The sequence below is a fragment of the Nannospalax galili genome, unplaced genomic scaffold, assembly GCF_000622305.1.
Source record: "Nannospalax galili isolate Female #2095 unplaced genomic scaffold, S.galili_v1.0 scaffold768, whole genome shotgun sequence".
Lineage (NCBI taxonomy): Eukaryota > Metazoa > Chordata > Mammalia > Rodentia > Spalacidae > Nannospalax > Nannospalax galili.
In genome coordinates this window covers 6,411,574-6,435,663 of record NW_008360317.1, presented here as the reverse complement: position 1 = coordinate 6,435,663, position 24,090 = coordinate 6,411,574, and the positions used below count along the sequence as shown (strand labels likewise).

The following is a 24,090-nucleotide window of genomic DNA, read 5'->3' as shown; positions in this document are numbered from 1 at the left end:
AAACGCTTTAACCAGGGAGCCATCTCCCCAGGCCCTAATCTATTTTTTCTTTAGTTAGTTGTGCTTTAGGTAACATGTTTAGTTTCATCTATTATTTTCCTAATCTATTTTGATAAGAACACATTGCCCAATCCGATGTCATTGAGATCTACATCTATGTTTTCTTCCAAAAGTTTTATTTTTAGCTCTTACATTTAGGTCTTACGTTTGCATATGGTGTGAGGTAGAGATGCAGCACCTGATCATCTAATGGTGACCAAACACTGCAGAATGGCTTCTAGGAGCTGTCCCTGGAGGAAGAATTAGGGTAATGCTCTCTCGCTTCCCAACACCTCCACACATGAGTTTCATACTGATAGTCTGATTGTCCTAATAATTTAAAGAGAAAATATAGAAATATTAGGTTTATATGTTGTGAAGTGGGTCCAGTTGAATTCTGTAATCTGCAGCATATATACCTTGTTAGTTTTCACACTGTGAAATGGATCCCTGGGAATACTGGCATATTGGGTGCTTAGTGTTGATCTCTGCTACTAGCAAATCTGTCACTAAGCAGTAGCCACAGCCATGTCAGCCTTATTAAATGGAAGTCCTTGTCGAGCCAATGCATAACCTTTATCTCTTCCAGCAATGCCACTTTGTTCATGGACCCATAGGACAGTGATAGAGATGGTCAGAGAAAGAGGCTGACTGTCCCCAGAAGGGATCATCCTATCTTACTTGATTATTAAGTTCCTTCTCTTCTAAAGTCACTTTTAATGAGCATTTATGCAAGACACAAGCATCTTCTCATCCTTTGCCCATTTGGAGATTCCTGCCCACATACTCCTTCCCCAGAGGTCTTTCTCACCAATTTTTGAATCATGCTCCTTCAAGTCTCTGACCATCTAGCCAACAATTGCATACAGCCCGTTAATCAGTACATAATTGCATATCTTACCATTTCTCCTTCTAAGCAAAATATACAACCATGTGAACTGCCTGAAGTTCTGCCCATTGTGAAGATTTTCCTTCACAGGTGTGCCTCATGGTTGTCCTAGAAAGGGGCTGTAACACTGCAGCTGTCCACTTCTGAATGGTGCCCAATAGCATGCAGAACCATCTGTAAGCCAGACTTTTGTCTTCTCTTCCTCAATCAACCAATCATAGGACACACCTCATGAAGCATGTTCAGGAACAGGAAGCATTGTAACAAAATTAGGAACCATAGGCATTTGGACAACCTCATGTAACTTCCTTTTTCTCCCGTGACCAACTTGGGCCCAATCACAATATATACCACTTCAGTTTCAGGATGGATTGTTGCTGTGAATGTCCAGTTTTATGGTTTGGTGGGTGTGCTGGATAGCTTTAGTGTCAACTTGACACACCTGGGTTGAGGGAGCCTCAACCCACTGAGCGGGCCCAGCCCACTGTGGGTGGTACCACCCCTGGGCAGGTGGGCCTGTGTTGCACACCCCTGAGCAGGGGCCAGGGGAGCAAGCCAGTAAGCAGCGTTCCTCCATGGCCTGTGCTCCAGCTCCTGCCTCCAGGTTCCTGCCCTGAGTTCCTACCTTGGGCTCCTGGATGAACTGTGAATGGGGATATGTAAGCTAAATAAACCCTTTCCTCCCCAAGTTGGTAGTGGTCAGACTGTTTTGTCACAGCAATGGAGAAACAAATTAGGATAGTGGCTCAGATAATACCCAGCTCATAATGGGCAGCTTAGGTAGCATGGTAACCTTGTGACTTATTGTCAAACATTCAGTTTCCACTACAGCCCAGTAACAAGCCAATGGGGAATAACTGTAAGGCCTTGCTTTAAAATCACAAGGTTCTTTGCTAAGATTCACCTATAGGGGTCTTTCAAAGTCTTCAAACAGCATCCCTACTGCCATTTACACATACAGTACCATCAGGTCTGCTGGATCATATGACTGAGGTGCCAGGGCAGCCTGCACAGCAACCTGAGCCTGTTGAAGAGCCCTATCCTGTACGAGGCCACTCAAGTCACTTGGTATATGGGCCACACTAACACACATAGGTGAGGAATATGTTGCCTCCAGAATTCTAAGAGGCCCACTAAGCCCTGTGCTTCTTTCTTGGTGGTGGGAAGGACCAGGTACAACAACTTATCTTTCACCTTAGGAGGATGTATTAGTCAGGGTTCTCCAAAGAAACAGAACCAGTAGAATGAATATATATGTATAGGGATTTATCAGCTTAGCTCACAGGATAGAGTCTGAGTAGTCCAACAATGGCTGCACCACACTGGAGAGGCTGAGAATCCATAGTCTTTCAGTCCATGAGGCTGGATGTCTCAGTAGTCCCAATCTGGCGCTGAAGGTCTGATGAATTCCAAAAGATCAGCTAGTCTTTAGCAAGACGAACTCACCAGCAAGAGAGAAGGCAAGCAGCAAAAAGCTAAGTGCTCTCCACTGCCATGGCCTATTATACAGGCTGCTGCCAGAAGGTAACACCCACATTTAGGGTGTATCTTCCAGCCTCAGATGATCCAATCAAGAAGATCTCTCTCATTCAGTAAATCCCAGATCCACTCAAGTTGACACCCAGGATTAGCCATCACAGAGGAATACCTACAGGTTCCATACCACTGGACTTCTAGGGATTTTGCTGAGGTAGAAGGTCCTTGAATTTTGAAATTTGTCAGGATTTATTTCCCATCTTCTAATGTGCGTATGCTTTATCAAGCCTAAAGTTGTTGCTACCTCCTGTTCACTTGGTCCAATCAACACAATGTCATCAATACAGTGGGCCAGTATAATACTTTGTGGAAGACGCAGACAACCAAGATCACTTCAAAGTAAGTTATGACATTGAGCTGGAGAATAAATATATCCTTAAGGTAGAACCATAAAGTTGTACTGCTGGCCAGCTGTTAGTTGGATGCAGATTTCTCCTGGTGGTTCTTATGGGCAGTTATAGAGAAAAAAGCCATTTGCCAGATCAATAGCTATATACCAAGTACTGGGAAATGTGTTAATCTGCTCAAGTGAGGAACCCACATCTGGCACAGCAGCTACAATTGTAGTCACAACTTGATTAAGTTTTTGATAGTCAACTGTCATTCTCCATGATCTGCCTATCTCTGCACAGGCTAAATAGGAGAGCCAAAGGGAGATGTGGTAGGAACCATTGCCCCCGAATCTTCAAGTCCTTGATGGCAGCACTAATTCTGTAATCTCTTCAGAGGTGCAGTTTGTTGTTGTTGTTGTTGTTTGTTCGCTATTTTCTCTGGTAGAAGCAACTCCAGTGACTTTTGTTTGGCCTTTCCAGCCATAATAACTCTCTCTACAGGTCAGAAAACCAATGTGGGAATTCTGCAAACTTCTAAACAGATCTTCCAGTTATACATTCCGGGACTGGGAAAATAACCACAGGATGAATTCAGGGACATAGTAAACCCACTGGACCCACTATGAGTTGGACTTTAGCAAATTTCCAGCAATCCCCTCACTTCCATAAGCCCCTACTTTGACTGGAGGATCACAATCCTTTTGGAGGGTCTGTTGGAATCAGTGTCAATTCAGAACCAGTATACAATCGGCCCCAGAGAGTCTGATTGTTTCCTTTTCCCCATGTACAGTTACCCTAGCAGAAGTTGTAAGTCCCACTGGGTAGGATGGGAAAAAGACTAACCGTAAAACTCTTGTGTTATAATACGGTCCTTCAAGGGGACCTGCACTTCCCTTCATTCAGGAGGTTCTGCATCTTTAAATTGGCTCAAGTCTGGAACTTGGTTGACAAGCTGTGATTCTGTTACTGTGATCTAATATAGCCTTTCTTACATTTGTTCTAGAGTTTTTCTGCTTATAAAGAGTGAGCAGAAACTCAGTAGGCTACTTAGGTATTTCATTCCTAGAATCACTGTGATTGATTAGTCAGTACCAAAGGTCCATACGAGTCATGCCATTAAAGACATGGCTTTTCCTGTGCTGCTCATTAAGGTAACTGCTCACTTTGCCTTTGTCATTCACTGCTGCCACCTAGCCCCTGCTATAACTGGGGTCCAATTAAAACCATTACATTTAATTCATCCAGTTGAGCAGCTGAGTCTCCCACCTTAAAGTTTGGTACAAAAAGAATAGCAATAACAAAGTTCTTCAAATGTGCTGGTGCCCCCTCACCACTTTGCATCTTACAGTATTAATGAAGGGCATTGTCTTCTGGGCCCTCCCATTGTGACAGGTTTTAAACAGCAAATCCACTTGATCATTCTAATTTCCCTGAGCCTTAAATCCTTTCAACACTAAGCCAAGGTCTATAAAGCATCTCCAGTTTCTCCTTAGTAGGACATATTTTCACAAATACTTCAGCCATCCAATCAAACTCTTGGTACATTTTTTTTGGTCTTTTTGAGACAGGGTCTCCCTGTAGCCCCAGCTGACCTGGAACTCACTATGTAGACCAGGCTAGCCTCAAACTCACAGAGATCTGCCTGCCTCTGCCTCCCAAGTGCTGGGATTAAAGGAGCACACCACCACACCCAGCCCTCTTGGTACTTTTTTTAACTGTGAGTTCAATACTAAACCTTGAGCCTCTGCTCAGTGGGGCCATATTAATAAACTCATCCTGGTCCAGTTTTATATTTCTTCAACCATTATCCCACATCCTTAAAGTCTGTTTAGACACTTCTTCAATTGAGGCTCTTACTCAAGTGATTCTAATGTGGCAAGTTGACTTTAAACCATCCATCAAGGCTTCCCAAAGCAGCTGATCATTCACAGCCTCTGTGTTAGATGATTCATGATCCAAGCAATTAACTCTTTCCCAAGAACTCTGGTTTAGGGACTACCTTTGGCTCCCTTTAATACATCACATATGAAGGGAAGCTTGGCATTCAACAGCAGCAAACTGTGCAGACGTTACAGAGAACGTGGCCTGTGCAGCATGTAGACTGGGACAGTTGTCCATACTGAAAACAAACCCATATTTCAAGTCTCATTTCAGATGGATTAATGATCGAAAAGTGGAAAAATAAACTTTAAAACTTTAAAAGAATCCAGAGATTCTTTATGAGATCAGGATATGGAATGACGTTCAAAACATATAAAATAAAAACATTGATTTAAAAAATCAATTACATTAAAACTAAAAGATTTATTATTAAAGACAGTATGAGAGTGAAATCAAGCCCAAGACTGTCACAATACTGGAAAAATATAGACAGTAAAGACTAGCATTCACCATATCCAAAGAACTAAGGGTCAATATTATAGTAGAAAGATGGGTAGAAATTCTGTGGTATATTAGGAAAAGAAAAAAACTTGAATAGTTATTTAATTAAAAAAAAATCTCAACCGTACAACTTATCAGAGTGAACTTAAAACCAGTTAATAACATATCCAACTGATTGCCGAAATTAAAGGCCAGTGTTGCTGTCTGTACTTACACACTACCTGTAATCAATGTGAATACCAACAAGTAATTTGGAAAGCAATTGTGAATGCCCAGGACAGCTGAGCAAATCTCTGTCTGTCCAATCAATTTCACTAGTAATGAAACTGGAAATGTTTTGTCCTTCTTAGGGTCAGCAATGTATTTTTTATTATCACTATTTTTTTCTGCATGGAATAAATTTATATTTTTAAGGCCATCACTTTCCATCTTTTCTTTAGTCCTTCATCCTGAAGGCATGATTTTTTTTTCTTTTCATGCACAGCAGCCATCTGATATCAATCCTCCAAGACTTCTCATGTTCCTTCTCATGTTCCTATGAAAAACAGACTTATTAAAATGACTAGCTGCATAAATTAAAGTCAGCATTCAAGTTAATAACTAACACATAAGCGAATACAGCATGCTCAATTCACAGTGTATTCTTGTGCTAACTCCAGATTGACTTTTTAAAATTCCCTGGCCTTGGCTCTTTAAATTCTCACAGTAGCCCTATACAGTCAGCGTTTGTCGTCTCCCTTATGAAAGAAGAATTGGGTTGAAGGAGGCGGCAGGTACAAGCAATGATGTTCATGCCTTGGCCGTCTTCTTCCTTATCTTCGCCTCGTTGGAGTTCCTTCTGCTCTGCGGTGCGGTAGAAGGGTGGATAAGCTACCTACAAAGTCCTGGCCAGACTAGATGGGAATTTGCCAAGAACAAGATCACTGAATTAGCCACATGAGCCACTTCTAGCTGTCGCAATTCTCCAGCACACTTTTCTGGCTCAGACAAGCGGCTTGTTTATTCTACTTATTTTCTTATTCTTCCCAAGCAAGGGTTTAATGTTGTCAGTATTGTTGTGGAGGACTTGAAGCATTCATAGAATTCAACAGCCATTTCCAAATTCAGAGTGCTTTTCACTTACTGAAAATGTGTCTTTAATTATTGGCCAAGTGAAGCCTGTTTTCAAAGAAAAGAACTGCTTGTCTGCAGCTGTAACCCACCAGTAATGGACACAAGGTTTTATACAATTTTATTTTTACTTTTTTAATTCTACAAGTCCCTCCCTCCACCCCCCGCCCTCAGAGGGAAGTACATGGCTTCCCTGACACAGACAAATTTCTGCCCAACCTGGAAAGCAGCCAAATCTCTAAATTGATGTGTTCACTGAATAAATTTCACATAGCAACATGATGTCAGACGCAAGAGGATTTGATAACAGGGAATTGGAATTCTGCAAATGATACAAAAATATTTCTCTTCTTAAGAAATGTTAATAAATCGTTAAATAAAAGACTGTGTGAACACTTTCATGATTGATTTAGCTTCTACTCCCCACTTCAATGAATAGATTATTCTGGCAGCCATAAACTTCACATTAGATGATTCTGTGTGGAACACTTCCTGTAGCTGAGTATGTCTTCCCTCTGAAATACCCTGCGAACCCTTAAAGATTCTCTGATCTTGGGCACTGGGTGGTATGTCCACTCCATCATTTACTCTCACAGCTTATGAAGCTGCTTTCCTGACTGGGCTGGACAGACACATGCATGCCTCCCTGATACCTATTGTGCAGACCCTTTCTGTGGAGTTTTGCTGCAAATATTTGTTTGCCTTGCAGAGGTCAAATATATTCCCTGAGATGTGTTTAGGACTATTTAAAACCATGTACAAGACAGGCGTGGTGGTGCATGCCTTTAATCCCAGCACTTGGGAGGCAGAGGCAGGTGGATTTTTGTGAGTTCGAGGCCAACCTGGCCTACATAGTGAGTTCCAGGCCAGCTGGAGCTACAGGGAGACCCTGTCTCTAACTCACTGCTGTTTGGTCTTGACTATAGATGTCATGTGACTAGTTCTTTTAAGCTCCAGCCTCTGTGACTTCTCCACCATGATAGACTATAACTTAGAACTGTGAGTCAAAATACACTCTTCCTCCCTTGAACTGCTTTTGATCACAGTATTTTCTCATAGCAACAAGAAAAGATGCTAAGACAAGCAGCATGGGCAAAGCTCATGCTGTCCAACTCCTTCCTACCTGGGACAGAGCCACCCTCTGCCTACAGTTTCCATACTCTATGCCCTACTCTCTCATTAGTCCCTCAGCCCTGCCTTGGGTATCATTTGTAGCATCCCAGTGCTATGTTCAAGGAAACTTTCTTGTACTTAATACTAGTACCAAAGTACAATAGTGATACTGGCCACTCAGGCACACCAAAGGGAAACAATGAAGTGCTTTCTTTAAATGAAAAGGTGAAAGCTTAAAATTGAAGGGAAAAAACCAGCATTCTGGCATTGCTAAGAACTATAGGAAGAAAGAATCTTCAATATATGAAATCACGAAGATGGCAAGAGAAATCTGGGGTAAGAAAAAAAAAAACTTGTACAGTAACTTAAGAGAACTATAGGTCATCCACTGCTTCAGAAAGAAGTGGCACATTTTTAAATTCTCAAATATGCTTTTCTTCAGAAACAATTTTAAACCTTACCAATTTTAAGGAAACTTTCAGGTCTCCATAGGGAGAAACGCAACAATTGCTTACTCTGAAGGGTTGAATGAAATCTCTAATTATCATGAACAATAAAGCCATTTTAATAATGCTATCATTTTATGCAGGCTCTATACAAATAAAATGTTATGATTCTCTTTTCAAAATGATGAACACAAAATTTTTAATCTTTCACTCTAATGCCTTATACCTCTTGCAGCTGTCATCACTTATTTTTCACGGTTCATGGTTCTGATCCTACAAATGGATGGGTTTGTTCCAAACAAGTGCTAATCTCAGTAAATTCAGGCTCTCTAAATTAACAGACTGTACCTCACTGCCCCAATCAGGGAACATGTAGAAGGCTTTGCTTTTAACAGGGAACTTTATCATTGTTTTTAAGAGACTGAATATCTGTAGGTCACAAAATGTTTGAACAGATTCAGAAGAAAAGTTTAGGCTACACTTTTTATGTTTCAATCTGACACAAACTCATGAATACGCTGTATCCTCAGAATGTTAGAGCACTTGATTCTAACAATGTGGCCTGTGGACAGAAACTATATAAATTGAATAGTAAGCTGAAATTATCCATCTGTGTCTTCTGCCTTTTAAATAAATAAAGCTGTGATGCAGGGCCCTCGCAGCTTTTCAGACAAAATTCTTTTATGGTCTTCAAAGGCCTTCTGCCTCATGCTCCCCACTTCTACCTCCATTCCAAACCTCCTTTTCTGGAGGTAAAATGAGGTGGGGTTTTGGGCCAGTGGGACACATAGATAACAGTCATCCCTGTATATCTTCATCTGTGGATTAATCAACTACAGATCAAAACTATGCAGAAAAAACAATTGCATATGTGCCCAGAAGTCCTTATAGTGTCCCTTGTCATTACTTGCTAAGCAACACAGCATAACAACTATCATGAACATTTCTACATAGCATGTATGTTGTATTAGGTATTATAAGGCTTTTGGGCATGGTTTAAAGTATATAGGAGGGTCTTATTGGACTTATGCAAACACCATGTCATTTTACATAAGGCATTTGAGCATCGGCAGATTTTAATATCCACAGGCATTCCTGGAACCAATCCCCCAGTGATATGAATGAATGACTGTATTTTTTTTTTGTCTTTTTGAAACAGGGTCTCCCTGTAGCCCCAGCTGCCCTGGAACTCACTGTGTAGACCAGGCTGGCCTTGAACTCACAGAGATCCGCCTGCCTCTGCCTCCCGAGTGTGGGATTAAAGGCATGTGCCACCATGCCCGGCATGACTGTATTTTTATTCTCAACTCTCATGGGTCCCTCACACTTTTTAAAAAAGCACTTCTCACCCTCTGTGGATTACCCAAATGATGATGATGATGAACAGAATACAATTACACATACATGTAAGCAAGGTGTATATGTGTACACATAAATAAAATTTCAGAGAGAGCCTCTTCTTGGCTTTGTGGCATTCCCTTCATTACAGGGTTTCTGAATAACAGACATTTAGGTCTGGACTAAAGGCAGATCTTTTCCACATCTATTTCCAGAGGAATATGATTTTCAAGGTCACTTACTAAAAGGTCAAGTTCTAAAGCAGATGGCAACCTTAGGATTGGCTGGCAAATTTGAATGGCAAGACAGTCTATCCATTTTTCATGAAGTTATAATTAACACCCTGTCTGCCTCCTACAGGTTCAACCTTTGGGAATGAAGAACAGCCAGCTCTGAAGGCAACTCTGCCTTCTAAGGACACACCCAAGGGGACTGGCCGGGCGGCCTCAGCACCTTCCTCCAGTGTGACAATACCCCGCAGGAGTTTACTTCCAGCGCCAAAATCTCCTTCCACACCTGCTGGTAAGACCTTTTGCCTTGTAGTGATTCTCTAGTGGAGTGCCCTTTGTGCATTAATGAGAAGTCTTTGAAAGTCCCTGTGTACAAACAGCCTCTTAGAGGGGATGGCAGATGAGTTTTAAATGGCATTTAAAGTTAATAATAATACAGCTGTTTTCAGAGTACTTTCATATATTCATGTGTTTAAATTCTCACAAAAACTTCTCACTTCACCTGTCTGGTAACTCTTTGAATCATACCATTTTTATTTCAGAAAGTAAGAACCAAGTATTTTAAGCAGACTGGCATTTGGCTGGGGAAAGCCTTTACTTTTGAAATGATTTGTAGGGCTATCGAGCAAGCACCTGCTGAGCCTGAGATGTGAATCTCAGAACCCAGTAGGGGACTGCTGCTCCCTGCTGGGTGTGGGCTTGAGCCTACAGTACTGGGAAGGACCCAGGAATCGGCAGCTGTTGTCTCAGAGTTGGCTCCAGAGCCATGGCTATGCCTGATAGTGCCATCCCAGTAACACAGCCTGCCTTTCCATACCCACGCCTGTGCAGGGATGAGTGGACAGAAGGCGCTGTGCACGGGCACTGCACAGGTAGCCGTGCTTTCCTCTCCCACATTTCACAGAAGTGACCTGTTTACCTATAGCAGTGTCTGCAGGTATGGCTCTTACTTTCTGTTGTCTGCACTGTGGAAGGACACTGTCAGGAAGATGAATGGCTACTGAGTCTTGATCCACGGCTGATGGCTCTTTCGGATCTGTATATTTTTCCTCCATATTTTCTGCTGTGAATATACTCAAATATCATTGCGTAACTACATCCACACATCGAGGTTTATATTTTTAAAATGAGATTGCATTACATGTTGAGCATCACTGTTCAAAATTTTAAATGTCGCAAAATCTGAAATGATTTAAACATTGACAGTACGGCACAAGTAGAAAATTGTACACCTGTCGTGGGTGGGTTACAGTCAAATATAGACAGACTGAAAATGTATTTCTAGACTATGTCTATGTATCATACACACATGAATTTTGTGTTTAGACTTGGGTCTCATCTCCAATATAACTCATTATGTTTATGCAATTATTTCAAAGTCCAAAGTCTGAAACACTTATGGCCCAGGCATTTTGGATAGGGGATACTTAAGCTTATATAACCTTTTATTCCACATGTTACATGTGCTAGTTAATTTCACATAGCTGGGAGAAAATGCCTAACAGAAATACCTTACAGGAGAAAATATTGAGTTGGGATCAGTTTCAGAGGGTTTCAATACACGATGGTGAGGAAGGCACACAGAACAGCTCCATTTATGGTGGTGATAGCATTGTTCACATTGTGGCACACCAGGAAGCAGAAAGAGAGCAGGGTTTGCCTTCAAAGGCCCACCCCTAGTGACCTGCTTCCATCAGCTGGGCCTTACTTCCTAAAGGTCTCACAACTTCCCCAAACAGTGCTGCCAACTGAGGGACAAGCCTTCTAAAATGTGAGTCCGTAGAGAATATTTCAGAGCAAACTATAACAAAATATGTCATAGAGAGACCTTTGAGTCAGTGCTATGGCTCCTTCATTTCAGTAGCTGCATAGTGTGGATCAACCATGACTTATCCAACCAACCTCCTTCTAGGCACACACTTTATATGCAGTATTTGCCACAACAAGTAGTGCCTCAATAAACAGCCTCCAATGGGCCATACTATTTACATGGGCTCTCTAGGAATGGGTTTGCTTGATGGAAGCAGTAGGACTCCCGAGATTCCTCTGCAGAGGCCCGTGTTTTGTATTTCTGCCTGGGTACCAGTTGGGAATAGATATTAGCCTTTTCTAAACTTTTGGTCCACTTGGGAATAAAGTGTTATCTTAATGTCATTTTAATTTATATCTTCCTGACTACCAAACTACCTAAAGCCCTTTGCTCCAAGCTACACTAACATCTTGAGATTCCTTTGGTGAGATTTTAAAAAATATTTTTATTGAGGGAAAAGAGATAAATAATGCATACCTGATGTAAAAAACTAGAGGGAAACATATTAGTAAAAAAATTTTTTTATTGATTCAAGAATTTCATAAAATGTGTTTTGATCGTATTCAAACCCCCTTCCCCTTTCCACCCTCACCTTAAATTCCCCCAAATTCATCTCCTCTATTATTTTTCTTTTTTTTAAAAGACCTATCCAGTCTAATCCATTTTTCCAAAATGCTTCCTGGGTGTGGCTCTATCCCTTGGAGCCTGGTCAACCTATCAAGTATCATCACACCAGTAAGGAAATCTGACTCTCCCTCTCCCAGCATCTATCAATTGCTAATAAATCCTCAACTAGGACTGGGGCTTCTTGCCTACCTCCCCCATCCATGCTGGGGTTTTGTCTGTCTTGAGTTTGCACAGGTCTTGTGTATGCTGTCACAAGTGTTGTGGGTTCATATGTGCAGCTACCCTGTGGTGTCCAGACAACACAGTTTCCTTATATTCATATACTATCTCTGCATTTTACAATCTTTCCAACCCCTCTTCCACAATACTTCCTGAGCCTTGGGAGGGAAAACGTGCAGTATAGGTGTCCCATTTAGGCCTTGAACTCCACAGTCTCTTAATCTCTGCCCATTGACCGGTTGTAGGTCTCTATGTTAATCATCATCTACTGCAAGCTTCTCTGAGTTAATAATAAGTCATTAGGAGTCAGTTTCCTGCTATGCCTATTTAGCAGAATAATAGCTTTAAGTTGCATTGTTTAGGTTTTTTTCTTCCTCATGGGACGTCAAGTTGTCTGTTAAATTATTTTATTTATTATTTTTATGTGTATGAGTGTTGCCTACATGTAGGTAAGTGCACTCATGTTGTGCAATGGTGCAATGCCCACTGAGGTCAGAAGAAGACATCTAATCCCCTGGAAGTAGGGTTACAGATGGTTGTTAGCCACCATGTGGGTATTGGGAACTGAACCCAGGTCCTCTGCAAGAGCCACCAGTGCTCTTAACAGCTGAGCCATCTCTCCAGTCCAGTTGTCTGTTAGATACAGTGTCGCCATCACTTGGCACCATGATTGATTCATTTGAGATATTTAGCATCTCTTTGTTAATGGTTGAATGAGTCAGTGAATGAATGAATGTCATGTGGCATTTGAGTCTTTCCATTCCAGTTGGCCTTGTTAAAACTAGAAAATAATCCAACAAGCCTACAGTTATTGAATCAATGTTATAGACCAAGATTTCTCAAACTCTAGTGCATCACAGTCATCAGTGTTGCTTCTAAAACACAATCGCTGGGTTATATCCCCACAATTTATGATTCAGCAAGTTTGGCTTAGGGCCTGAGAATTTGCATTTCTAACAGATTCTCTGGTGCTGCTGCTGCTGGTCTGGAAAGCAACCTTTGTGAACCAGTGTTACAGAAAAACAACAGGACTTTAAACAGTCGGTTCTTAGAAAAACAAATGAAAACGACTTTTGATCATAGGAGACGGTGACCCACTCCAATTATTAGAAAAACGTATAGTAAACCCACAATGGACCAAAATAGCACACCTATTTGATACAAAAATCTACAGGTTTGACACGTTATGTGTCAGGAGGCAGGTGTCCTCATACATTTCTGTCAGGAAATATACCACTGCTATGAAGAGAAATTTGGCAGCAATCTACAAAATCATAAATACATTTATTCTTTGATTTGGTCATCTAATCTCTAGGAATTGTCTCTAAAAGTAGATTAACAAGAATTTAGTGCATGAGATGATTCATTGCAGTACTGTTTCAAGTCACAAAAGACTAAAAATGCTTCAACTGCCCATTAACAGGGGACTGGATGAACAAAGTGTGATGCATTCCCAGGATGCAGTGCAGTAAGGTTGTTATAAAATGGGAAATTATATTTATTACTACTAGAAAGTGAGTTCCAGAGGCTAGAATTAAGCAGCAAAAGCAAAGTGGAGGGAAGTGAGCCACGTTTTCACTCAATATGGGCCTTATATACAGTGTATGTGCTTCTATTAAGAAAAGCAGTGGAGCTTTCCCATCTTGCAAGGTGGTCGTGAAAAAGCTGAAAAGCTACACACAAAGGACAAGGAACCTGCAGCCAAGAAGGCTGATGATGGTGCCAGTGCAGGTGCAGCAGAAAAGGGAGACCCAAAGGCTCAAAAGCCAAGGAAAGGGAAGCTGTCTGCCGCCAAAACCCTGTCCTGATTAGAGGAACTGGCAGCTATTCATGATCTGCTATGTATTCCAGAAAGGCTTTCTACAAAAGGAAGTATTCAGCTACTAAATCTAAGGTTGAAAAGAAAAAAGCGAGAGGTTCTTGCTACTGTCATAAGACCAATTGGTGGCAATAAGAATGATGGTTAAGCTTCTCAAAATGCCTAGGTATTATCCTAGCAAAGATGTGCCATGGAAGGTGCCATGGCAAAAAGCCCTTCAGTCAGCAGGTGAGAAACCTATCACCAGCATCACCAGGAGACCATCCTATTCATCATCCTCACTGGGGAGCCACGGGAGGAGCAGGGTCTTCTTGAACCAGCTAAGCAGTGCTTTGTTACTTATGAATGGTTCTCTTGCCCTCAACCAAATTTCTCTGCATAGAAGACACTAGGAAATTATATTGCCACCTCCCCCAGAAATGGCATCAACAATGTAAAAATTTCCAGACACCTCACTGATGCTTAGTTCAAGAAGAAACTATGTAAGCCAAGATGCCAGGAAGGCAGGATCTTCAACATGTGGGGGTGATGGAGGGATTGTACACTGGCTCAAGGTTGATCAGAAAACTGTGGCCTCATGAATTTTTCCAAAGATGAAAGCTATTCCTCAGCTCAAGGGCTACATGAGATCTGTTTGCTCTAACAAACAGAATGTGTCCTCACAAGCTGGCACACTAAATTTCTTATGAAAAACCTAGGTAAACAGCTAGTATAGTTTTAAAAAGAAGAAAAATTCTCTATGGATACATTTTTTTAATCTTAGTTATCTTTTTATTGCTTTAAGGGGTGGTGTGAAAAACCAAATGGAAATTTATTAGTTCAAAAGCCTACTGAAAATTACACATACAATATCTGTATGTGAGTCCATGTGTATAGCTGAAGGCTATATAACAAGAAACACAGTGCCAGACAGGAGAAACGGCCCTTCAAATTGTTGATCAGGTAGTCCAAGAGACTCCCTAGATAACACAGAGTATTGCCACAGCTCTTGATTACTGCCCAGATCTTGAAGGTAAGACCCTATTGCTGAAGACAGGATATACTTCAAACACAGGATTTGGAGCAGTGGAGCTGGAACTGACCTGGAAGCCTCCTTCCTGAAGACTAGCTCTCACAGTACTAGAGGATACTATGCAAGTTGCTAAGAGACAATCAACCAGTGGTCCAACCGCAGCTTAAAGCTTCATAACCACAACAATAACTTGCACAGCAAACTCTCTCTATTAGTGAAGCTGTGGCACTTTTATCTTGGGAGGTAATCAACATCTACCTAATTGGACTTAAAGCTCTCTCAATGAGGGGTGGGGGGAGGGAACCTCACATAAACTCACATAAACATGTAGTGTATTTGGCACTATAAACATAGCCAAATACACATGGCTAGAGAGGTCATAGATCCTAAGGAAAATCCTACATTTGTCACATTCAGAGACAAATGTAATTTTTTACTGTATGTCAAATATGGATCCTTAGATGTATAGACAAGTATACCAGTCACCATTCATCAAAGAAGCTTCTTTTTGCAATGATAGAGACTATTACAGAGTTCCACAACTGTCACACACAGAAAATAAGTGTCTATGAGATGCCCAGTCCTAAGTGATACTCTACAATGGAACCTCTACACCTAAGCTCACAGAAAATAGTAGAATAGGTGATAGAGAGAACACTAATGCATCTCTCAACTCTTACCATCGAACCTTTCTCATACTACAGAGAGTGATGAACACAGAAGGCCACAATTGGCCAAAGTGTAGAGAATAATAGACTGTAGAGTATGTATCCGAGTAGGACTCCTATATTAAACCTCACCCATCCCAGGGTTCAGGGACAGTTGGGGAAGAGGGAGCAGAAAAACTGTAAGAATTAGAGGAGGAGGTACGTTATGTATCATAAAGAAACGGAGCCTTCCAGGCTTTGGGGAATTTGCTAATGTGAACTTGCACCAATGATAACAACATGAACAAGACCCATGCAAACTTAATCAGAGAAAAAACTCAGCATAGAATTGGGGAAATGAACAGGAGACCCCAACCTAAGCTGAGAAACTATTGGCAGCTGACCACTACTGGGTGAGAGACAGTTGACCTTCTTTAAGAGAGTGATGCTGGATGGACCGAACAGGTTCCCCTGGATAAACTCACACCGAGGGAGATATGGGTACACAAATTTGACTTGATAGGCCTTAACATATATGACAGAATGTGTGATATCCAGTGGGCACACTATGAGGGGAGGTGCAGATAGGGGAGGAGGTCTTAGTATGATTAAGATGTATTGTATGAAATGCACAGAAATTCAATAAAATATGCATTAAAAATTACCCCATAGAGGAAAAGAAGGAGTTAAAAAGAGGTGGAGACTGAAGCTAATGACAGTATTTGAATACTTGTTTTCTATGCTTGACTTAAAAGTCACCTAAATATTTAACACAATTGTACATTGATATTAAATGTTAAAAGATGAAATCTAAATAATCCAAAGTGAAATTCAGCGGATGAAAGCACAGCCTGTTGGCGACAAAACTGCATTCTGGGTGACTTTATGGCCCAGCAATTTGCTGTGCTTCCCCACTGGGCATTCCCTAGGTTCAGAAAGATTGCAACAGAAATGTCTTAACCTGTTGTTGGTAATCTTACTAGTGGTGAGTTCTGTGTTGTAATTCTGCATCTGCTGACATTCTGGCTTTGTGTACTGTAGGATAGATGTGATGGGGTATTGTGGGATAACATATGTACTAACCTGAAATTGATCTTTAAGAAATCTCAGCTCCATCCCCTAGAAACTTATAAAGGGGATGCATATTCAATAAATCATGGAGACAGAAGCAGACTGAGAAGTGTTACAAGACAAACCAGCTCAGGTCTTGAGCAACAGAAACAGTAGAAACTGAACAACAACAACAACAAAAATCCACAGGAAGATGAAATGAAAACCTCTAGATCACCAAAAGCTGAAATTTCAAGCAATTCCAAAGTATGCTATATAATGTTGGGTCCTAATTGAAACAAACATATTACATTTTTAAAGATAATTGGTTCTACTAGCCTATTGAAGGCTCCCCCCACCAACCCAGGGACTGGAAGACCTCCCAGTAGACTTCTACCTCTTAATGTTTCCACCACCTCCCCATACCGCTAGTCTGAGGACCAAGCTTTTAGCACATGTACCTTTGGGGAGCATTTAAGATCCTAACTATTGCATATGCTGAGATTGCCCTTAAAGTAATTCAGATTATAGGATGTAAAATGGGTGTTACAGAAGATGAAATAATGTTGACCATGCATGGCTTATGATTGGAACTGGGTTATGGAATACAGTAAATTGACTAAACTAACAGTCTGTGTTTAAAGTGATATAAAATGCATAGTAAAATGTGTAGAAAAGCAGTTATTTTATTTGCGGCAGAGTTCAATGGAAATGAGGCATTTCAAGTGTGGAGAAGCAGCCAGTACTTAAGTCTGTATAACTTTTATCACTTTTTCAAGTATTTCTACTACATAGGATATCCTCAAGAGCCACATAATCTCAATAGTAATTATTTCCTTCTTTGCATTAATTTACAATGAATCGAGTTTGGTACTCACAGAAGTCCTAAAAGGTAGATAGGAAGATGATTATTTTATAAACATGAAAACTGAGAGAAGTAGAAAGAGCTGTCCAAGGTCATGTGGTAGCATTCAAAAATGAATGTATAATATGCTAGCTCTGTTTTTAGTGCTTCTCACGTATTATCAATACCCACATGGATACCCATATGCCATCCATGGACCACAGCATGTCCACTGCCAGCTGATGTCTTGTGTGTGACCTAAGGATTGTGGTAGACAAGATGGTGTGCAGAACTTCTTGCCCAACTTGAGATCACCTGGTTGGGAGTTAGACAAAGATACCTTGCTCACTTAGTCCCTGCATGTGCCTGACTCCTGGTGAGCATATCCCCCACACAATGTGATATGCAGGCTTTTCCATAGAATTACAAAGTCCCGTTTAGGGAGAAGTTTATGCCTTTCCCCAAAAACTGAAGCCTGTATATATAAATGTCAGCGTCATTCCCTCCCTGAACATGTGTTACTTTCTCTCAAGGCAACTTTTTAAGTCTGCACTTAATTGTAGCTGCTTAGGGAAAGCTCTCACCTTCCTTACTCAAAACAGATGAGCATCCTTTCAAGCAATCTAAAAGCATTCAGTAGATTTCCTGGACTTGCTCTTCTGGGTAAACTTTTATCACAGTTGTAATTGTTCCCTTTCCTTTTCCAAATTGAAGTATGTATACTTGTATCACTTTTTGTTGCTGTGATAAAATACTATGACCAAAATCAACTTAAAAGTTTATTTTGGCTTATAGTTCCGAAGGTCTAAATGTTCATAATGGTGGGAAAGGCATGGCAGCAGGCATAAAAAGCTGAGAGATCACGTGTCAGTGGCAAACAGGAAGCAAAACGCACAAACTGGAAATGGGGTGAGGCTGTGAATTCTCAAGGCCCACCCCCAGTGACAGACTTCTCCAGCAAGGCTTCCATACGAGAAGTTCCATAACCTCTCCAAATACCACCACCAACTGGGTGCCAAGCATTCAAATACATGAGCCTATGGGGAACATTTCTTGTTCAAACCTCCACATTCTCATCCATGTCTTCACCAATTCAATGGTTGCATTTATGAGTATTGTCCTGGAGATAGATAAATGAGACATGGTTCCTCTCTCCAACTTTTCTCAGGCTGGTGGTAGCAAACAGGATTATTTAACATTGTTGGTCAGTGTTTTGTCATTGTTGTTGCTGTTGGTTTTGGTCATTTGTTGTTGGTTTGTTTGTTTGTTTTTTAAGACAGGGTGTCTCTGAATCCCCAGCTATCCTGAAACTCACTATATAGACCAGACTGGGCTCAACCTCACAGAGATCCACTTGTTCCTGCCTCCCAAGTTCTAGGATTACAGGCATACACCACCATACCTGGCAGTTGATCTGTCTTTTAATTAACTATTATCTGCTCTAAGTTGTGGAAACTGAAAGCTTTCTCACTCAAACAACTGGATGGCTGAACTTCCCCTAACTACCAGATTGGAAGCAAAAAGAAGGCAAGTTTAGAGGAAAGATGGCCATTTGGGTGTGGGAAAAATGAGCCTGGGGTGTTTGAGAAACATCCAAATAACAAAGTCTAGATGGTATGAAAAGTCATAAGCTTGGAGCTGTATGGAAACCCTTGAGGTGGGGATTTGGATTTGGAAGATATGAGCCTCCAGTGCTCATTGCTCTAAGAGTGGCAGTCATGGGTATGTGTGAGTTTGCCTAGGAGAACATACAAAGTGCGAAGGAATAAAGGTCTGAGAGCAGTTCCCTGGTATCACCAAAATGGAAGAAACAGACTGCCCTTCTGGAAAAAGGAGAGCTTTCGGAACACAGGGGGTAGGGGAGCTGAGGACATGGAAGCCGTTGGGCACATCTTACTGTTGGGTGAAGTGAAAAGGCAAGAGAAGAAAAATAGGGTCATCCTTGGAAAGGGAAATCCAGTTGAAGGACCTTGTAGGTTATTAGAAAGAATGACACTTAGCCTTCATGTTTAGAAGGAACAAGAAGAGGAAGCAGTAAAGTGAGAAAAGTCTAGGCTGTGCCAGCCAGGTCTGTTAGGTGTATGTTGAGGGCTGGTGGAGAGAAGACCAGGGGTTGTAGCATGGAGGTAGATGGGATGTAGAGCTGGTCTGGGAAGGTGTTGTACTATCTTCTCTTTGTCTGTCACACAAGGTACCACTTGACTTTGGAAATGGAGTCTGAGTGTATTTTGAATGACAGAATAGTTCCCTACTGGTTTCTTGGTGACAGTTCAGAACAGCAGTACCCCAAATACCCACCCCAAATCAAAAGGAGCAGCTGTTCTTGAGCTTGTCATGCAGCCATTCCCTTTTAAAATAGATTCAGAAATTGCAGAAGGGTCAAGCTGGTTCTTTATTTTAATGTTTGCCTTGCATTAGTATTTCTAGGTTAACTTTGCGTGTGCTAAAATAAATCCTTTCTTTGCTAACATTTTATTTTTTTAAAATGTCTTTTTATCATTGCATGACAAATTGAAATAACCTTTTGTCTTACCATATGGTTGTAGAAGATTTTGGTATGAGAGCCCCAAGGCTTTCTGGGATTTATTATGGCTCATAGTTCAAGGTACAGTCTGTCATGGAAGGAAGTCAAAGAAGCAGGAGTTGAAGCAGCTGGTCACATTATACCCATGGTCTGAAGAAAGAAGCAATGAGGGCATGCAAGTACTTGGCTTGCTTTCTCTATTTTATACAGCCTAAGAGCCTCTACCCAGGGAATGGTCTCACCCACAATTAAGATAAGTTGTCCCGCCTCCATTAACATAATCAAGGTAAACCCCAAAGGCAGGCCAGAGGTCCTCTAGGTGATTCTATATCCTGTTAATTTGGCAGTTAGTACTATCACACTTTGAATACAAAGAAATTTGGGGATCATTGGTCCAGTCTCTCAGAGGCAAAAGAGGGCCTTTAATGAAACCTACTCTACTCTCTAAAAGTAATCTTCATTGGTTTTTCCCTTAACCTATCTCCACACCCCACACTCTGCTCTGACCAGGAATAAGTTTCCCCTTGTTAGAAATGGGTTTGGGGTCTCAGGGAAATGACTACACAATCCAAAGCACTCTGGCAAAGCCAGAAGTTTCACTTCTGCAAAAGTGTGCCTAGCCACAAATCAGTCAGGCAGGTACACGCAGTGGGAGCTGGGTTTTTATTCCAAATGCCAAGGGGTCCTATCCCTTACTCTGAGTGTTCAGAGCTTGGCCTCTCATTTTTATGCAATCACTAACTTAAAAGCAGTGCAGCTAACTTACCAGCAGAGTGGTCACTAGCAAAGTGTAACTTTTGAGAACAGGATGCAACCTTAAGTGCATACTTTGATCATAGACAAATGCTGACTGGGAGAGGGAGTTTTGCCAGCTGGCATCTTTACAAAATTTTTTTTTCATTATTTAGCTTTACAAATTTTTTTAAAGGCAGAACTTCTTTCCTCTCATTTAACCATGTGATGGAAAACACAGTACATTCCATTTACCTTTTCCAACTTTCTTCCTCAGATGCATTTACTGGTGCAGAGGAAATCAGACTGCAGTGGAGAAGCTGGGTGTGGTGCCAGCCCTTTCCACAAGTGAGGCCCACACACTTTCACAGTGAGGAGGGAAGAACAAGGGGAAATCCCAGAAACACTTTCTGTAGGTGATTATTTTTGCTGCCTTTTGGCCATAAATTAATTTTCACTGATGCTCAAAAGACAAATAAATTTCATATGGCAAGTTCCCTTTAAGAGTTGGGAGTTCCTGAAATCAGGTCACATCATGGTGGCTCTTTCTCATAGGACCCTCCCTTAGGAACAGCCCTCACCTCACATGGCTGGCCCTGCCATGATCCGAATGTTTAGGGCCCTCAAAATTTGCATGCTGAAACCCAACTCCCAGGGTGTGGTCCCAAGGTGAGGGCTTTGTGATATGATCAGCCCCTTATATATAAAATTAGTGCCCATAATAAAGAGATCTAAGGAGTTTCTCATCTCTTCTGACATATGATAACACACAGAAGGTGCTAGCCATGGGAAATAGACACTTGACAGATATGGAATCTACTGGCACCTCATCCTTTAATGTCCCTCTTTCCAGAACTGTGAGAAATAAATTGTTGTTTGTAAATTACCCAGTCAAAGGCATTTTGTTATAGCAACCTGAATGGCTTCTCATAACACAATCCCCTTTCTTCCTCAGGTCAACATCTGCCTTTCCTTAAGGTCTTAACATAAGCCTCTTCAGGGACCTTCCCCTTCATAGCTTTTCTCACAAGTGTTATCTAAAGATTGCTGTGCCTGACTCCTTTTTCATGCATCCATGCCTCTTTTCTTTATCGCCAAATTCTGTGCCACCAACAAGGTGCCCAGAATACCTCAGGCTACTTGCAAATACCCATTGAAAGAGCAAGAGCCCTCACTCCCCTGATAATGAGAGCCTAGAAATTCCTTGTGACTTTCTATAACTGGTCAGCAAGACACACAGTTCCCTAGGGTAAGTAACAGGCCTGCCTTGCTCTTTCTGCTGCTGTGGGATCAGCAGGCACTTCAGGAACAGACCTGCTCCAACTCTCTAGTGGAGGGCCCTTCAGAGGTTCACTTCTTATGCACCAATGACAAATCAGAAACCCATGGGTCAGACACAGCTGGCAGTGGCCTCTGTCTCCTGTATGCCTTCCTTGGTGATTGGTAACTGACACCTTTGCCTGTGAGTCGTGTCTCCTCCAGCATCTTCAGTAAAGAGAGGTTTCCTCTGCCTTTAGATATATACATGCAACTATATATATATAATGTATAATATATATAATGTATAATATCTAATGTATTTTTCAATAGCATTCAAACTAATACATTCCTTCTGTTTTTTAAACCACCTAAGCATTATTTGTCTCTCCTCTCACTCTCCTGTATAACCTTGCCCATTCTCTCCTCAGTTAAGGTTTCATGTATTTTCTGAATTTCCCCTTAATAACACCTGTCTCCTACTATCACCCTCTCTTGAGCTCCTTCCCCTTTACCCCCATGGTTGCTTTCCATTTTCCTGACTCCTGCAGTTACATCAAGATATAGGCTCACATCTAAGGATTTGGAGCTAAGGTCCACAAATGAGAGAGAACATGCATTGCTTATTTTTTTAAGTTTATGTTACTTCACTTAAAATAAGTCTCTGGTTCCATCCATTTATCTATAAATTTCATGATTCTGGTGTTTTCTTTACCACTGAGTAGAACTCAACTGTGTAAATGTACCACATTTTCATTATCCATTCATCAGTTGAGGGACATTTAGGTTGTTTCCATTTCCTAGCTATTGTGAAAAAAGCATCAACAAGCATGACTGACAAAGTATCTTTGTAGTAGGCTGTTAAGTCCTTTGGGTATATAGTATAACCAGATCATATCGTAGATTCATTTCAGTTTCTTAAAAGTTCCCCACACTGCTTCCCACAGTAGTTGAACCAGTTTGCAATCCCACCAAATGTGAATGAGGACTCCCCTTTACTCTCATCCTTGCCAGCATTTAGTATCATTTGTTCTCTTGATCTTAGCCATTCTGATGGGAGTAAGATGAAATTTAAAGTAATTTTGATTTGCATTTCCTTAATTAGTATGGATGTTGAACACTTCCCAGAAATATCTAGGGCTAAATCTAACCCAAGACATTAAAGACCCATTCCATGAAAGCTTTAAATATTTGAAGAAAGAGATTGAGGAAGACACAAGGACATGGAAAGACCTCCTGTGCTCATGACTTGGTAGACGAGTATTGTGAAAACAATCATCCTACCAAAATCAACATGTAAATTAAGTGCAATCCCAGTCAAAATTCCTATGACCTTCTTCACAGAAATGGAAAAACAAAAATCCTAAAATTCATATGGAATCACAAAAGACCCCAAATAGTCAGCATTGCTCTTTGTGCCCAGGATTGCTTTAGCTATCCAGGGACTTTTGTGATTCCATATGAATTTTGGGATTTTTTTTTTCTATTTCTGAGAAGAATATACAAAGAACTCAAAAAACAAAAGATTCAAGAAAACAAATGACCCAATTTAAAAAATGGGCTATGAATTGGAACAGAGAGCTCTTAAAAGAAGAAATAAAAATGGCTAAGAAACACCTTTAAAAGTGTTCAACATCTTTTGTATTCATGACCCTCCCCAAACAGCTCCACAAACTAGAGACCAATTGTTCAACTACTTGGAGCCTATAGGGGACATTCCCATGCAAACCACCACCATAGATTTTGTTGTTACTGCTGTTTGTTTGGGTTTGAGCTTTTTGGTAGTTGTTTCCTGTTTGTTTTGTTTTGTTTTGTTTGTTTCTTTGTTTTTGAGACAGTGTCTCCCTGTAGCCACAGCTGACCTGGAACTCCTTATGTAGATCAGGCTGGCCTCAATCTCACAGGGATCTGCCTGCTTCTGTCTCCTGAGTGCTAGGATTATAGGCATGTACCACCACACTTAGCTAATAAGCTTTTAAATATTCTCTTATAACTGTTCTGGATCCTTTTGGTGTCGTGATGTTTCCCCTTTCATCTCTGATTTTTTTAAAATCTGGATTTGCTCTTTCCTTCTTTTGGTTAACTGGGCTAAGGGTCTGTCTACGTTGCTTATCTTTTCAAAGAACCAGCTCTT

General features: G+C 41.1%; 1 protein-coding gene across 1 annotated transcript in view; it reads left to right on the top strand.

Annotated features, from left to right (window-relative positions):
- The window catches only part of Mtus2 (microtubule associated scaffold protein 2), a 507,691-nt gene that overhangs the window by 281,765 nt on the left and 201,836 nt on the right, over positions 1–24,090 (top strand). Inside the window, exon 4 of the mRNA XM_008825049.1 lies at positions 9,546–9,707. Within this exon, the coding sequence (XP_008823271.1) occupies positions 9,546–9,707 (162 nt within the window). The remainder of the gene's footprint in view (positions 1–9,545; positions 9,708–24,090) is intronic.